This window comes from Mustela nigripes, chromosome 1 (genome assembly GCF_022355385.1).
Source record: "Mustela nigripes isolate SB6536 chromosome 1, MUSNIG.SB6536, whole genome shotgun sequence".
NCBI classification, from domain to species: Eukaryota; Metazoa; Chordata; class Mammalia; order Carnivora; family Mustelidae; genus Mustela; species Mustela nigripes.
The window spans coordinates 6357390-6373177 of record NC_081557.1 but is presented as its reverse complement, the minus strand read 5'-3'; the positions used below and the strand labels follow the sequence as shown (position 1 = coordinate 6373177).

General features: G+C 60.5%; 1 protein-coding gene across 2 annotated transcripts; it reads left to right on the top strand.

Annotated features, from left to right (window-relative positions):
- The first annotated feature begins 126 nt into the window (after positions 1-126).
- OVOL1 (ovo like transcriptional repressor 1) lies at positions 127-11513 on the top strand. Of its 2 annotated transcripts, none has more exons than XM_059401506.1 (4): positions 127-233; positions 7035-7252; positions 9093-9282; positions 9530-11513. In XM_059401506.1, exons 1-4 carry the CDS (start codon positions 134-136, stop codon positions 9823-9825), a joined length of 804 nt encoding a protein of 267 aa, XP_059257489.1. In that variant the 5' UTR covers positions 127-133; the 3' UTR covers positions 9826-11513. The 2 variants fall into 2 exon arrangements, with proteins under 2 accessions (XP_059257489.1, XP_059257494.1); XM_059401511.1 differs by lacking the exon at positions 127-233 and adding an exon at positions 6482-6733.
- Positions 11514-15788: the final 4275 nt, after the last annotated feature.

The following is a 15788-nucleotide window of genomic DNA, read 5'->3' as shown; positions in this document are numbered from 1 at the left end:
GGGGGGCCCTTGGCGCCTCGTTCCCCGAACCGCCCCCTCCCCTCCCCGGCCCCGCGGCTCGGCCCGGGACAGGTGGGACGGCTCCCGGCTGTAGTTGCGGAAGCGGACGGCGCCGGGCGAAGAGGGTTCGAAGATGCCCCGCGCGTTCCTGGTGAAGAAGCCGTGCGTCTCCACGTGCAAGAGGAACTGGAGCGAGCTCCCCGACGAGGAGCGCGGCGAGATCTACGTGCCAGGTGAGGCGCGGCCCGCCGCTCCCCCGAGCCTGCGGCGCCCGAGGGGCCGGGGCAGGGGGCCGTCCGGGCGGCGTGCGTGCGGGGCGCAGCGGCGCGGAGCCGGGCGGGCGGGCGGGCGCAGCCGGGGCGCCCGATTTAATGTTTAAGCGGCCGCGGCCCCGTTAGCCCGGGGCGCGGGGGGAGGGGAGAGGAGGGGGGAGGGGAGGCGGCGGAGGCGCCGGCTGGGGGCGGGGGCCGGCGGGAGGGGGCGAGGGCAGTTCCCAGACCCCGCGGCTGGGCCGGGGGCGGGCGGGTCCGTGGCGCGCGGGTCCGCGCGGGTCCGCCCTCCCCTCCACCGGCCCGAGCCGCGGCGCAGGGGAGGCAACGGGGTGTGTCACCGCTCCGGCGACCCTCCACTCTCACGTCGTAAATCCAGAAAGCGGGGACTTTTATGAGGCGGGAGGAGGGCACTGGAGCGATGCCACCTCGGGGGGCAGGGAGCGAACTGGAGCTTCAGCCGCAATTTGTGCAAAATGTAAGAGAAAACTCGTTTAAGCCGCCTTCCTGGATCTCTCCGTCTTTCCCACACTCCGGTGGCCAGAAGGTCGTGGTGGGGGTCTGGCCGCCAAGGGTTACCCGCCGGCCGCCCCGCGGAGTGCACGGAGATCCGTGGGGACGGTTCCTGGCTACGCCCCGCTTGTCCTGGGGACCAGGTTGGGATCGGGTCTCACCGCCGGCAGAAACGCGCCTCCTTGCCCGGGACATACTTGCAGAGGACGCAGCTGAGCGGACGGACAGTGCTTTTCACGAGCCCAGCCCCCCCGCCGCCGCTGGTGCGCCCAGCCTGTTTTTGGAGGACGCCTTGACAGCGTCCGAGCCTTTGAATGAGTAACCCGAGTTGTTTCCCTCTCCAGTGGCATCTTCCTCTGGAAGTCCTGAGAACACTTTGGTGCATTCTATCCTCCTCCACCCCCAAGAAAATCTTTGGTCGGGAGAAAGGCAGCTTCCTTCCGAACTCCCCCTCCCCTCGCCGTGCGGGTGGGGCGCCCCCCCCCCCCCCCCCCGCGCTGCACACCCAGCCCAGCGCCTCCAAGGGAGGTGGAGGTGGGGGGCAGGGGTTGTAATTAACCAACCGACTTTGACCCTTGATCTCCGGGCTCCCTGGCACCGCCCAGGGCCTTGCAGGAGAGTGGTGAAATGAGGGCCGTGAGGGGCCCTGTACCAGCTCCTGCCTCAGTTTCTCTCCTAGCATAAACTGGTGGAGACAGTGGGTGTAGTGGTGAGATCTCTGTGACCTGACGGGCCAGGAGCCAATGGCCTGTGACACTGCTGAGATGTTTCACAGGTTATCTCAAGGGCTTTGGCGCTGCTTCTAGAGCCTCCTTAAAACAAGGGGACACTGAGGCCAAAACGCAGCTCACCTGAGGTGGATTGGGGTGTGGGCCCAGGATTCTGTGTATAGTTTCCTGCCTGACCAAGTTCCTGGCAGGCGGGGTGGCGTTGGGGTGTCCCCCCCCCAAGAAGGGCCGGAGAGGAACGGAGCCCCCTTCTTCGCTCCTGCCTCCTCCCTCACCTGTGTTTGTCTTGCTGCTTAGCTGCGCCTTCGGATCTGATAAACTGAACTTGGACTGTGTTAAAGGTGAGCTGAGCCTTGCGGGAGACTCAGTGTGCTGTTATTTTTAGTTTTATTTCACATCCCAATCAGTAACAGATCATGTGTTGACTTTTACAAAGGACAAAGAAATTCCGTTTGTTCAAATCATTGACTTCCTTGCATCCTGGTGACTTTCCCCACCAGAGTTCTGGTGGCCCTTGCGGGAGCAGTGTGAGGGGCTGTCCCTACAGGGGATGGCCGAGGAGGGCTTCCGGGTGGTCTGTGCCACCTGCTGTTGGTGTCCAGAGCAGGGAGCTGTGCAGGCCTCTCTCGAGACAGGATCGGCCCAGATGGTTGGGTCCGGGTCTAAACCTGGAGGGCACAGGTGAGCGTCTGCCCTCGTCGTTCTGGGGAGGGTGAGTCCTGTGGGGTGAAGCAAGGGGTAGAAGGCAAAGCACTTAATTTAGCTTCTAGAAGCCATGTGGCCCACTGGAGAGTTTTCCCACAGGTTTTGGAAATGAGAAAGGGAATGTTCTCGGGCCACGCTTGGGTGCCTCAGATGGCTGGAGAGGGGGGAGTGTGTTTTGTGGTGGCTTGTCCCCTGGCTGAGCCATTCCATCACTAGCCGACCATGACCCCAGGAGCCGGCTGGGCACGTTTCCTTCAGCCCACCTCACAGGCTCAGCACGTTGTGACCAGCTAAGCATTGACCCCGGTCCCATTGGGAGAGGCCCTGCGGGAGCTGGGGAACAGGGAAGCCTTTGAGGTCTGACCTTCCTGCCCGACCCTCGGAGACCCTAAAGGCATCAGAGAGCCCCTGGGAGGCTGAAGGCTCAGGGCACCGGTATCCGGCACTCTAGCCTCTCTCCCTGAGGCACGATTCTAGAAGTTCCCATCCCCAGGGTAGAACCTTTTCCTGGCTTCACTCCCCCTTCCAAAGCCAAGGGGAAAAGCCCAGAAGTGGGCACAGGGGGCTGTGAGGTCATAGAGGAAGGGAGGCCGCAGTTACCTCTCGGCCCAAGAGCCCAGCCTGAGCCCTTCACGCCCTGCCCTCCTGTCCCAAGGCGTTTCTCCCTTGCTCTAGCAATAGAACAGGGAGTGATGCTGGCTTCTCAAGAAGGAAGCACTGGTACCCACTAAATTCCATCTCTTGGACTGAAAGGGAAGCCGGGGAAACAGGGATGAAGCCCCGTACCCCAAGCCCTTGCTGAGCCACAGTGGAAAGTCAGGAAGGTGCTTGAAGGCAGATGAGCCTAGGAGCAGCCTGGAAGCCACAATGCCCTGCTCCCAGATATGGGCATCCCAGGGCCCCTTCTAGGCCCCCCTGCACCCCCTTCCTGTCATTGGGGCCTCTGCAATCTGTCTCCCCAGTTCACCAGCACCCTCCCACCCCAGGGAGGCAGCCAGGCCGAGGCAGGGGAGATGGGAGGTGCTGAGCCCGGAGCTGACGAGGCAGGCCAGGAGCCTGGCTGCTCACTGTCCAGGCCGAGGCGGACCGGCTTCTCAGTCCGCTCTGGGCCCCAGAGTACGTGTGTTCGGTGGGAGGGACTGAGGGCTGCGGGGGAGATCCGGCCTCGAGTGAGGGTCATTCTTCTAATTCCTGGGAAATGCTGGCAAGGAAGGAAAGGCCTGCTATCGTCTCCAGGCCGCAAGGCTGGGAGCGCAGAAAGCCACCCAGTGAGTGGGGATGGAAGAGCAACTTGGGCCTGGGCAGTGGCCTAGATGGGGCTCCTGCCTGCCCTGTGGGGCGCTGTCCCCTAAGCTGCCAAGCTCTTTACTCTCGGCTGGGGTGACCCAAGACAGACTCCTGCCAGACCGTTTGTCCCAGAAAGAAAGCAGGTGAGGCAAGTCCTCTGGGCACAGGGAAGACTAGAGCGAGGGTGGCCACTGTTGATGGTCACTTGCAACACATTCGGAGTCCCACAGAGGTGCCCGTCCCCGTGCTGGCTGGAAGAGTGGGGTGGGGGGGGGCGGCAAAGGGAGGCACAGCCCGCAGCGGGTCAGGGCTGCCCACCCTGGCACCAGGGCCGAGGTGCCCGGCGCTGAGGGGCCCAGTGTCGACTTTGAAAGGCAATTGGGAAAGGGGAAAAAGAGATTGCCTGAGAGACACTTGGCACTCACAGGATGAAAGCCACAGGCTGGGGCACAGGCCCGTTGTTTCCAGGGCTGCCCATCTCTACCAGTTGGCTGGCCCTCACTGCCTTTCCGGCACTGCTACCTGGCCTGCAGGGGCGGGGGGCAGAGGGGCACGGGGAACCCCTGCCTCTCCTGATAAGGGGGCAAGGCCAGCTCACACCAGCGTGGGTCTTGCTGATACATGGTCCCTCCTGATTCGGAGCTGAGTCACAACCCACCCCCCTCTACCCACCCACCAGGTCAACCCCAGCACCGCCCCCCCGAAACCTCCCTCCAGGGTCGGGGATCAGGCATCCTCACATGTGCCTCACCTGCTCTCCTTAGAGAACAGCCCTGACCGGAAGCCTGGCGTGGGGTAGGACCTGGCCCTCTGGCCAGCGTGCGGCCAGCAGCATGCAGTCTGGGGTAGGGACAGGCTTGAGAGAGGGGACTTGCTGAGGACGAGGAGTTGGGGAGCTGGCCCTTGGCTGGAAAGCTGCCCTGGGCCCCCTGGGCCCTCCGCATCACCCCACAGAGGTGAGCGGGGGGCCAACAGAAGGGGAGCCCGTGAGGCCCTGCGGGAGTAAGTGGGGAGACGGCCCAGCTGGTCTGGCCCCGCCACACTCCGCAGCTGTGGGCGGGCGATGAGTCGCCACAGCCGCCTTGCCGGAAACATCTAATTAGGGGACAGAGAGCAGCACAAGCAGGGCCCGACCAGTTCTGCTTCCTGCCTCCTGCCGCCAGGTGCCACCCAGTGACACCCAGTGACACCCAGGGACAGGAGCGGCACGCCGATGAGCACTCTGTGTGCGTGCGGCAGCGGCAGGGTGTGCTCCCGGGGGTGGCGGGAGGACAGGTTTGGCGGGCGGGGCCGAGGCAAACATCCCCACCCTGGCACCCTATGGCGGCCGTCCAAGCCCCGCTGCCCCTGGCTCGGGCAGAGCGGGGTGTAGACCGCCACCCCCTCAGTGGAGCCAGGGGGAGCCCAGAGCGACAGCTCCCTCTGAGCACAGACTGGTAAGCCCTCACCTGCTGTCACTCCTCCCTCCGCCGTTGCCTGGGCGGCTGCTGTGGCCTGGCTCCCACTTCCAGGAGCTTCGCTCAGGCTCTCTGATACTGAAAGACAGAAGGGGGTAGAGCTTCCTGTGGGTCTCTACCTGGATTGAGAAATGGAAATTGTCATTCAGCTTTGAATTCTCGGCCAAGATCTCTCTCCAGTGGCCGGTAAAGCGGCCTCAGAAGCCGCCAGCACTCTGACAGCCCCCGCCCGGTGTGCAGACCGCCGTCACTGTGGGGAGGCCGGAGGGACCCCGAGAGCTTGCCCCCCCCCCCCCCCCGCCCCCCCCCCCCCAGCCAGCCTCCCAGGGTTCCGAGGGAGGCGCCGTGCCAGCTCAGAGGCCGGGCCGGGGCCAGGCACTGGTGAATCAACACCCGGAATGAGGTGGCTCATTAAAGTCCCCCGGACAGACGGACGCCAGTGCCAGCAGAACGGGTTCTGGGCGGCAGGCAGGCGCATTCTTCCCTTGTCAGACCTTTGTTGTGTTTTGAGGGGGCGAGAGCCAGGGCCTCTCCCGAAACTTCTTCGGTGCTTTCATATTCGCGCTTCCTGCATTAGTAGCTCCTGGGCCTTCCTTGTCTTCTACCTGCAGCGCCCCCTGTCCTGGGGCCGCCCCTCCCTGAGTCCCGAGGTCTCTCTGTCTCAGCAGCTCCTGGGCCAGGGGGTGTGCTGGGCCTTGTCCGCTGGTCTGAGACCTACACTGGGTCTCCTACATCCGTCTTCTAGAAGCACCCTCATCCTTTCCTTCCTATGCCCCTCTTGATTTATCCTTTCGAAGCTTAGAAAATGTTCCTGGCTTATGGCGTTTAGGGACAGCAGATCCTCGCACTACAAGACGGGCTTGAACCACACGGCAGGGGCTGCTCAGACATTGGGTCCTTTCCGTAAATACAGCCCAGGGCTGGGAATGTGTCTTCTCTTTCTTAGGATTTTCTTCACAACACTTTTCTTTACTCTCCTTATCCTTATGACACATAGAACATGCAAAACGTGTGTTCCCCTACTGTTTCTGTTCTCGATAAGGCTTCTGGGCAGTTGACGTTCTGGGGCAGCCAGAAGTTACATTCGGATTTTTGATGGTGGGGGTGGGACTCTGTGCCCTTAAGCCCTACCCAGTTAAAAGGTCAAGTGTACAGAGTTTAGCCTTTCGGGGAAGGAGAAGACTGATACATTAAAACATTAGCTAGTCTGGTCCCTCTTTGGTCCCCTCCGTGTGGCTCAGGCGGCGCCTCCTCCTCCGTGCTCCGCCACGGGGGGGCCAAGCCTCTCTGGCCCCGTTCAGTGTGAGCTGTCCCTGGCAGGGAGCGGCCGCCACCGAGGGCTGCCAGGTATCGGTGCCTTGGAGGGCGGAGGCTGGGAGCCCAGCCCTCGCTGTGCTATGGCGAGCAAGCGGTCCCCGCTGTGGGGCAGGCTTGCATAAGAGCTGGGCACGGCGCCCGGGAGACCGTCCCGCGGCGTCCACCTGCTGCCGCCTGACCTCCTCCCTGCTCCCCCTCACCTGTCCTGTTTGCCTGCCGCGCTTGGCCGGCGGGAGCGGCGAGCCTAGAGCCCTGCAGAGCTGCAGCAGCAGACCCCAGCCCGCCCCGAGGACCACCCGCTCCCCCCAGGCCAGCCGCTAAATCGGCCTGTAGAAGCAGCCCAGGTCGGCCCAGGCCAGGGGCCAGGGATGAATCCCCGGACCCAGGGCCTCCAGTGGTGCCCCCTTGTCCACGCAGGAGCACGGATGAGACCTGGAATCCAGAGGGACTGGCCCAGGTGGGCCAGGCGGACAGCTTTGGAGGGATAATTGGCGGGGCAGGTTCGGTCCTCCCAGTTCCGCTAAGACACAAATTACTCAGCAGGCAGGCCTGTGGGCTGTGGTGCTCGGCGAGCGTCCCCTGTAATGACCTTAATGGGGCAGGAGGGAGGGGCAGCGAGGACGGGCTGGGGACAGCCTGCCCTGCCAAGGTGGAGGCTCCCGGGCCCAGCCAGCCCACTGCCCGGCAGCTGTCCGGAGAGACGCCTGAATCCTGTTGTCCCTGCCAGACCCCTCACCTGGCTCTTCTTCTCTTTGCAGTCAGTCTGGGCTTTTGCCCCCCACAGCCCTACCGGGAGCCAGAGCCATCGGTGGCTGAGCCCCCGTCGTGCCCCCTGGTTTTGGACATGAGCCTTCGGGACTCCAGCTATGGTGTGGCCCCAGGGCCCTGCGTGGTAGCCCAGCTGCCCTCCGAAGACATGAATCGTTTGGCAGAGCCCCAGAGCAGAGACCACGGCTTTCTGCGCACCAAAATGAAGGTACTGAGTCTCATACCGTCTCCGAGGACCGGGAGCGTGTCTACAGACCTGTGTCTGGCCCACCAGACCGGGTACAGTGAGACCCAGGCAGAGGCTGGCCTTGGATCTGGGCCTGGGTTTTTGCTGAGAAGCGGACCCAGCAGGGCACAGGTTGGGGCGGAAAAGAAGAAAAGTAGGTCTAAAGCGACAGCGTCGTACTTTGGGAAGAAGCAGCAGGGCCTCAGAGATATTTCACCCTTGGGAGTCTGTTCTAGGAGTTGCTTCGGTTTGTTCTGGCCTTAAAGGGAGCCAACTCTTTGCAAGCCCTAGGAAAAGTGGGGGACAGGAGCCCAGCTCCGCCCCTTCTCCTGGCTTCCCCTCCGTGCTGTGCTGCGCCCAGAGTGAACTCTGGAGTCCACCTTGTGGTTCACTGTCCCTTGAGGCAGGTGCCCTGCAGTTTCCCTCTCCCCCAAGTGTGCCACTTCTGTCCCCGTTGGCCTCTGAGGCCTCGCATCGAGGGCAAAGCCAGGGGAGCCGCCCGCTGCACTCAGCCTCAGTGGTGGGAACCGTAAGGAGGGCAGGAGGCAGTAGAAATGCCCCCGCTTTCAAGGAGCATGCAGCCAGTGAGGCTGTCCCTGGCCGGGCCCGAGTTCCTGAAAGGTCTAGGCTCTCGAAGCACCTGCCAGCAGCGATCTAGTGGAAGGGTTCTTGTAGCCCTGTTCTCTGTGCCAAAGCACTGAAGAAAGCTGGCACCAGAAGGCCCTTCCTCCTTCTCTTCCCCATGTAGGCCAAGTGCATGTTGTAACTAGAGGGAAAGCACCCAGACACAGCTGGTCAGGTGGCCAGGGAGCCAGCACAGTGGCCCTGAGCCCCTGTGGGCCTTCCTGTCATCCACTGGACCCCGGTTGGTAGGAAGGGCATGGAGAGAGGGCAGAGGGCACAGGATGACAGGTGCACCCGAGGAGTGGGTCTTGAAAGGTCTTAGCTGGCCGGCAACAGAGGGCCTTTCCCTGGGGCCTGAAGCGGTCGAGGAGGAGCGGATGGGTGGCACGGGGTGGCAGGAGGAGGGGTCACAACAGGGCCACAGAGCACAAGCAGCCTCTGGACGGTAATAGAGTGGAGGATGGAGACCACATCTCCCTGTGCGGGCCACGCGGCCGGAAAGGCACGGCTGTCACTCGGAGCTGCATCCTCTCTGAGGGGCAGAGGGTGGCCAGGATTTGCTTCCAAATGATCCAGGGCCAAGGGCTAGGCTGCGATGGAAGGAGAAGACAAGACCGGCCCTAAATGCTACATGATGGTCACTGTAGTCACGGTGCTCATCTCCGTGTCTGACAAGATCTGAGATTTTCCGTAGTGACAAAAGAAACGAAGAAGGTGTCTAAGTAAGAGGGTCGTGAGGATGGCAAGGGGCCTCCCCTCACACCGCGACGGGCCTGGCTCTGTACAAGCAGGGGGCTGGGCTCCAGGCTCTGAGCGGTGGCGGCCCCAGAGGCCGTGTCCTGGTCGTCCTTGGTCCCACCTCAGAGGAGGCGAACAGAGGGCACAGGTGCAGAACAGTGGCTTTGAGCCCCGAGGCGGGAGCCTTCCTGACAGGTGGTGGTGACCAGCCGTTCGTACAGGGAGCTTGTTGCAGGTCTCTAGAGAGGGCAAAGGGGCCGGGCGGCCGGGGGTTGGGGAAGCCGGCAGCAGCCTGACCATGGACCCAAAGTCTCCTTCCGGCCCCTCCCGCGCTGATCTGTGAGGCAGCGGCACAGAGGTGCGGCCTCTGGAGGGCGAGCTTGGCTGTCCCTGGGCCATGGCATGCCCCCATGCAGCCCACGCTCCGGACGGCTGTCGCAAACCCCATCCTCGCCCATAGGTGACCGTGGGGGACAGTCCCAGTGGAGACCTCTTCACCTGCCACATCTGCCAGAAGGCCTTCACCTACCAGCGCATGCTGAACCGCCACATGAAGTGTCACAACGACGTCAAGAGGCACCTGTGCACCTACTGCGGGAAAGGCTTCAACGACACGTTCGACCTGAAGAGGCACGTCCGCACCCACACCGGTGAGAAGAGCCCCTGGGAGGCCCTGCCCGGCGGGGGAGGGGAGATCCACGGCCTGGGAGGGGGCGTCCTGGAGCTCAGGGCAGAAGCCCCCCGTGGCTCATGGATCGGTCCCTCAGGGAGCTGGAGATGGGGCCGGCGTCCTCCGCTCCTCCCGCCCAGAGTCAGGTGGCCTGGCCTCTCCACGTCAGGGAAGGGGCCCACGGGCTTGCCGTCGGCTCGCTGACCCCCATGCGCCCCTCCCCGCAGGTGTGCGGCCCTACAAATGCAGCCTATGCGACAAGGCCTTCACGCAGCGCTGCTCGCTGGAGTCCCATCTCAAGAAGATCCACGGCGTGCAGCAGAAGTACGCGTACAAGGAGCGGCGGGCCAAGCTGTACGTGTGCGAGGAGTGCGGCTGCACGTCTGAGAGCCAGGAGGGCCACGTCCTGCACCTGAAGGAGCACCACCCCGACAGCCCACTGCTGCGCAAGACCTCCAAGAAGGTGGCCGTAGCCCTGCAGAACACCGTCACCTCCCTGCTCCAGAGCAACCACCACCTCTGAGCGGCCCCGCCCGGCCCGGGTCGCCTGCCCCCTGCCTGGCGGTGACCGGGCCTAGAGCCCCCTGCGGCTCACATGTCCACTCAGGCCTGGCGCTGAGCTCTGCTCACGTTTGCGTTTTTGTCTGAGGGGCAGAGGCCACTCTGAGCCCGGACCAATGTGGGCGAGGCCCAGGGTGCCTTCCCCGTGAAGCAGCCCGCCTGCAGTGAGAAGACTTCCTTCCCAGAGGACGGATGGGGATGCTCGGCGGCCATGCTGCTCTGGAGCGCGGAGCATGGGTCAGGGGCCACAAGCTCCCCCCTGGGCAGCGGAGGGAAGAGCAGGGGCTGAGAGCAGCTGGGCAAAGCAGGGTGCTGGGGGAGCTGGCGCCCGCCTGCCCTGCAGTGTGCCTAAAGCTCAGGGCCATGGGGGCCTTGGCCCTTCCCTCGGGGCGGTGCATACACTGTGCACAGCCACGGATGCTCCTGCACACACAGGAGGCCTTTCCACACATCACCTCATTTTTAGGAAACCGACAACAAGGTGCCAAGGAAGTTTTATTTCCTTTTTTTTTTGACACATGTACAGATATTAATATATTTTTGGTGCCAATGGTGGCTATTTTTAAGAGAGGATGGAGCTGGCTTTGTTCCCTCTCCATGCAGTTCTATTTATCCTGGACATTTCATACCTCCTCTGTGCCTTGGCTCTGGGGGCAGGTGGGGGGCTTCCCTAAGCCACTCCCAAGCCTTGTACCTCCCAAGATATCTCACCAAAGACCTTCCTCCAGTCCTGCCTGGGGGCTACCCATCTGCTGGGGTAACGCACTGCGTTGGCTACTCCCCCTCCCCCGGGGGGCTCTGCTTCCCTCCTACATCCTTTCAAAGCCTGCTTGGGGGTTACCAAGAGCCTGTTTGCCTCCTAAGAATGGACCTTTTTTGGAACAACTCACCGTTGTGGAGGCCAAGAGTTTGTCCAGTGGCAGCTGTAGGAGGAAGGCCTGTGGGGTGGTGAGTCCTTGATCCCCAGAGTCCACTGTCTGGGACACTGAGAAGAGAACAGGACCAGGCTGCAAGGCCTGCCCTTCCTGGGTGGAGTGAACAAACCTAGGGCAGCAGCGAAAAATTGGGCCCCATCAGAGGCCCCTCGGGAGGGCAGCATTAGATGTTTGAGGCCTACTTTCTGACTTTTTCACATGGCTGGGTTACGAGCGCGTGAGGAACAAGCCATCCCAGAACTGGTTGGCTCGACTGGAGGAAATCGGCCACCAGGCTCTAATGGTGTGGCTGGGTTTCCTGCTAAAAAACAGGAGAAGGGGTGTGGGTCGAAAAGGAGAGAGGGCAGGGCTGGAGCTGGCCTGCCAAAGAAGGGGAAGGCAAACTAGAAAGAGGTCCGAAGAGTGCGGCGCGCTGGGCCGGCCGGGCCCCTGGGCAGAACCAGCCCCAGACTGAGGGGAAGGTGCTTTCTCCGACCGCCCTCTGACTGTGTATAGATTGTTCTGGAAGACTCCTGTTTTATTTTACTTTAGAGTGTCTGGGAGCTGCTGTATTCTGGAAGTTATATAGTATAAAATAACCTTATCTGGAAGCTCTGTTTCGTTTACATTTCTGTAGCCCTGTGTTATTGCAATCGGAGGGAGCCCTAATGCTCTGTGTTGTCTGTTTTATTTTATAACTTTCCCTCCAACTATTAAAATCCAAGAATTATCGTTTTCTGAGTTTCTGCTTTTTTGTCTTATAGACCTCTTTTTCCACCCGCAGGGAAATCAATCAAAACGGTTGTTGCATTCTAGGCAAAGCTTTCCCCTTTTACGGTTACCAGTGAGCCTCAAGTCAAGCCGAGACTCTGACCTGCACAGATGCAGTGGCCTGCCCCTGGTCTCGGCACTCAGAGCCTGCCGACTGACCCCTGGGCTGCTCGCCCCACCTGCCCTGTGCTCCTGCGTCCTGACGTGGCAGCCGGGCCAGCATAGTCACTCGTAGTCCAGTTTCCACTTCCCTTCCTAGCACCTGCTAGGACCACAGAAGGAAGACAGTGATCCCAAATGACAGGGCGCAAAGGTCACATCACTTCTGGGTCGGGCACCTAGTATCGGGCCAGCTACATCCTCACAGCTCGTGTTCTGTGCCAGGCACCTTGCGTTTCACCCACATTGGCTCACTTGATCTTTTGGCCACTGCCCGGAAGCCACTGCCATTCCCGCCGTGAGAAGCTGGGTAGTGGGCCTGGGTCTCGCCATGAGCTCTGCCACCACGACACCAGAGTGCAGCCCGTCCCTCCGGGCCATTCAAACCAGGCAGGAATTTAGAGATTAACTGGCCTTCCCCATCACCTACCTAGGGTCACCTGGGGAGACGTGATCACTCTGGGGACTCAGTTCTGTGTTCTTCCGTCATGTCCCCCCTGCTAGATGGACAACCGAGGAGGAGCGTGGCTGCTGGTCCTGGGCCTTCGGTGTGATCTTCCAGGAGGTGTGAAGAGGGTTCATGTCCTGGTGCTGTGAAGAGAAAGGAAAACGTGGCTCTGACCTTTAAGGCTCCCTGTAAGAAGCCCAGAGGATTGCCAAGGGCCCCTAACCCTCTTTGTGTCTTTCAGTAGCCAGAGGATCTTTATCACGAGAAGCCTCCCAGTGTGAAAGGCCAACCAAACCCCATTTCGATATGTCCCGAGATGAGCTGAACCCATTGTTGGGAACCCAGATGATGCACCGCTAGGCCAACCTCAGGAGGAGCCGGGAGCCAGGCCCAAGCTTCTAGGAAGCCAGGCCCAAGCTTCTAGGAAGCCAGGGGTGGGGGTGGGGGAATGTTCCTGGGTCTCCGCGCGAGCTGCTACTTTCTCTCCCACTCCTTAGAACTCCTGCGTGGGACACGGCTCCGAGCAAGGAGCCCTTCTTGTGGCATCAGGCCAGAGGGCCCCATTACAAGGCCCATCATGCTCTCCAGACCCTGTAGCGTGGGTGCCGTGGGAGAAAAAGGACAAGCACAGGGTGGAGGGTGCGCTTCCACTGACTGGGAGATGGGCCCCAGCCAGGTGGGGAGGAGAGAGGAATGGGGGTCAACATACAACCAAGGGCACAGGCGTCCCGGACTACAGATGCTGTGGGACCCCCAAGGGGTCTGTTGCATCTGAAAGAGTAAAGACTTCTTGGAAGAAGTGGAGGCCCAGCCGGGCTGGAAAAACAGGGGATCTCAACAGAACCGAGGAAAGGGGAAGGTGTTTTGGGTGGAGGCAGGGGGCGTGGGGAAGAGCAGGATGAAGCTCAGAAGGGAAGAGTTGTGGGCAGAGGGTCTCAGTCGGTCCATCAGCAATCTGGCTGCTTGCCTCCTTCATTCGGCACAACGGAGGCATTTTTGGAACCCCGCCGAGGTGCGGGGCAGAGCTGATAAGACGAGAGTCTGGCGGGAGAGCCGGCTGGGGGCCTCGCAAGATGGTGTCACTGAGGATAAAAGCAGAATCTTATTCTTACAGCCGAAAGCAAAGCAAACACACGTGGGGAGTGAGCAAGTGCTAGGAAGGTTTATACTTTATATTTTTACATATTTTCTAATTTTTTTTTTTTACAATAAGCATATATTATTTCTAGAACCAGAAGAAAATAAAGTTGTAAAACAATTTAGGGGGCTTAGCTGACACAGAGTTCAACACATCAATGGGGAGACGGAGCTGCCCGCCTCCCCAAAAGCCAAGGTGATCTAGGGCAACATTAGGAGTGTGGCGTCAGCAACCAGCGTCGCCTCCCTGCAGTCAGGGCTGGTCACCGGGCCGTGGGTCTGAGGCCCAGTCCTGTCTCATGCTGTCTGTGGGGCCTTGCGCAAGTGACCTAACCTCACAGTCTCTTCACCTATAAAATGAGCTGGCTTCCCGAGCCTGAAGGTCCCTTTCCTATATAAAGACTTTATGTCTCTAGGTTCCCATCTTGAGAAAACCTTTGAAGAAACTCACCGACAGCGTGTGGTGGAGATGTGGTGGGTAGGTGGCGATGGCCAGCTAAGCGGCAGCTGGCTTGAAGCGGAGGGCAAGGCTGACCCCCGGGGGTTCCAGTGTTGAACCAGCAGCAAGAGGGGAGGATTAGACTGGGCAGAGCGAAATGCAGGGATTGGAAGACTTTCAAGTCCCGGCATGGCTCACCCAGGGGGTGACTAATTGGGTACGGGGAATGGAAGGGAGCCCCCTGCACTGTATTTGGAGGGCTGAGGCTGGGAAGCCACTTGTTAGCGATTTCTTTCTTTCTCCTTTTTTTTTTTTTAAGATTTTATTTATTTGACAGAGAGATCACAAGTAGGCAGAGCAGCAGGCGGGGCAGGGAGCTGCGAGGGAGCAGCAGGGGAAGCAGGCTCCCTGCTGAGTACAGAGCCTGATGCGGGACTCAATCCCAGGACCCCGAGATCATGACCTGAGCCAAAGGCAGAGGCTCAACCCACTGAGCCCCCAGGCGGCCCTTGTTAGCGATTTCTAACAGGACTCTGTCACGGGACTGAAGGCTGGACGAAACAATCTTCAAGACTCTTTCTACCTGCAGAATTCGAAAAGGCCAGGCCGAAGTGCAGCGATCATGACTTCCAGGCCTGTTTACAATTCCCAAGAAGGCAGAGCCGGGGTGAAATGCTGGTGAACAGAAAGGAATAGGAAAGACAACACTGGAAAGAGACCAGTGGGGGGGCTGTCTCATAAGCTGGGCTTGAGGGGACAGAGACCTGGACTGGCTGGGGGAAGCAGACCCCTTCTCACTGCCTCTGGCCCTGGCCTGTCCCCTAGAGCCACCCAGAACCAGGCCACTCCCTGGGGAGGTGGGAGCCACTTGACACAGGGTATCCTACCCTCTTCATGCCCAAGACCAACGTGCCTTCCTCCCCTCCTCATGCCACCCTCCTTCCCAGGTTTCTAGAATCTGTTTTGATATTGCATCCCCCACCACCCAGGCTAACGCTTCCCAGCTTTTTTTAGTTCCTGTAGCCAATCAGTCAACTCCCCTCAATGCTCCCTCTGAGCCTGCTCTTCTCTCCAGGCAGCTCTCCCCCTAGGGGGCCGGCTGGATGGCAAGACAGGCTCAGATCATGCAGATTCTGGTCCACCGCCACAGCTGAGCATTGAGAATTAGATCTGCCAGGTTCTGTTTCCTGAATATGAGAGCTGGGTATCAGGTGACTGATTTCCTGTTTCTCACTTATTCTCTCTACATCAACTGGGCAAGGACTTCTACCCTGGTCCATCTTTCAAAGTAGAGTAACACACAAATCCGGGGTCTCACAACACGCTCTGAGGAAGGGGGCAAGGCACCAGCCGCACGGTGTGACCTGCCCCGATCAGATCACAAACAGGGCCACCACCAGCCCTTAGACTTATCCTCTGACTTTAGGCTCAAGGGGCTGCCACCCCCACCCCCACGGAGAAGAAACCTGGGCAAGTGAGTGTCACAGGGTGGTCTGCTCGGTGTCCCCACTGCCAGGCCACACTGCCCATTGGCATCAACAGCAGCTTCCTCTTTCCTGAGAGCCGAGGGACCCAGAGAGGCTCCCGGGGTCCCAGGCGTCACTCCCTGCTAACCCCAGAACCCTCGAAGTGAGCAATTGCCTCAGGCAGACACGTCAGTGGTCCTAGACTAGGAGCTAATCACGGCTTCCGCCTTCCTCTGGCTGAGCTCCTACTATGTGCCAGGCAGCCTCTGGCTTCGCTTCCCTCTGACGTCATCACTAATCTCCACAATGACCCTAGAGGTAGCTATTACTGTTCTATTTTTAAACAAAGAAACTGAGGCTCAGGGAGATTAAATATCTTGCTCAAGGTCACATGAATGGCAAGCCATGAGGCCAGGCTCCATCCTGGGGGACCCCACCCTCGAGCAGAGGTCTCTGAAGCTCCCCAGTATCACATATGTCAGTAGGGCTGAGGAAAGGAAAAGAGAGAGAACACGCGACATGATTGGGCACCCCCTTCCCACCTCTCTGGTGGCCTATGCACCAGCCCCAAGGTCAGCGCTGTTGCTGTCT

Bases quoted from the DNA above. Each gene is read 5' to 3' on its own strand.
- OVOL1 (XM_059401506.1), top strand. From the start codon at position 134: ATGCCCCGCGCGTTCCTGGTGAAGAAGCCGTGCGTCTCCACGTGCAAG. The intron at 234-7,034 runs GTGAGGCGCGGC...TTCTCTTTGCAG, and splicing joins CGGCGAGATCTACGTGCCAG to TCAGTCTGGGCTTTTGCCCC. The intron at 9,283-9,529 runs GTGAGAAGAGCC...CCCTCCCCGCAG, and splicing joins GCACGTCCGCACCCACACCG to GTGTGCGGCCCTACAAATGC.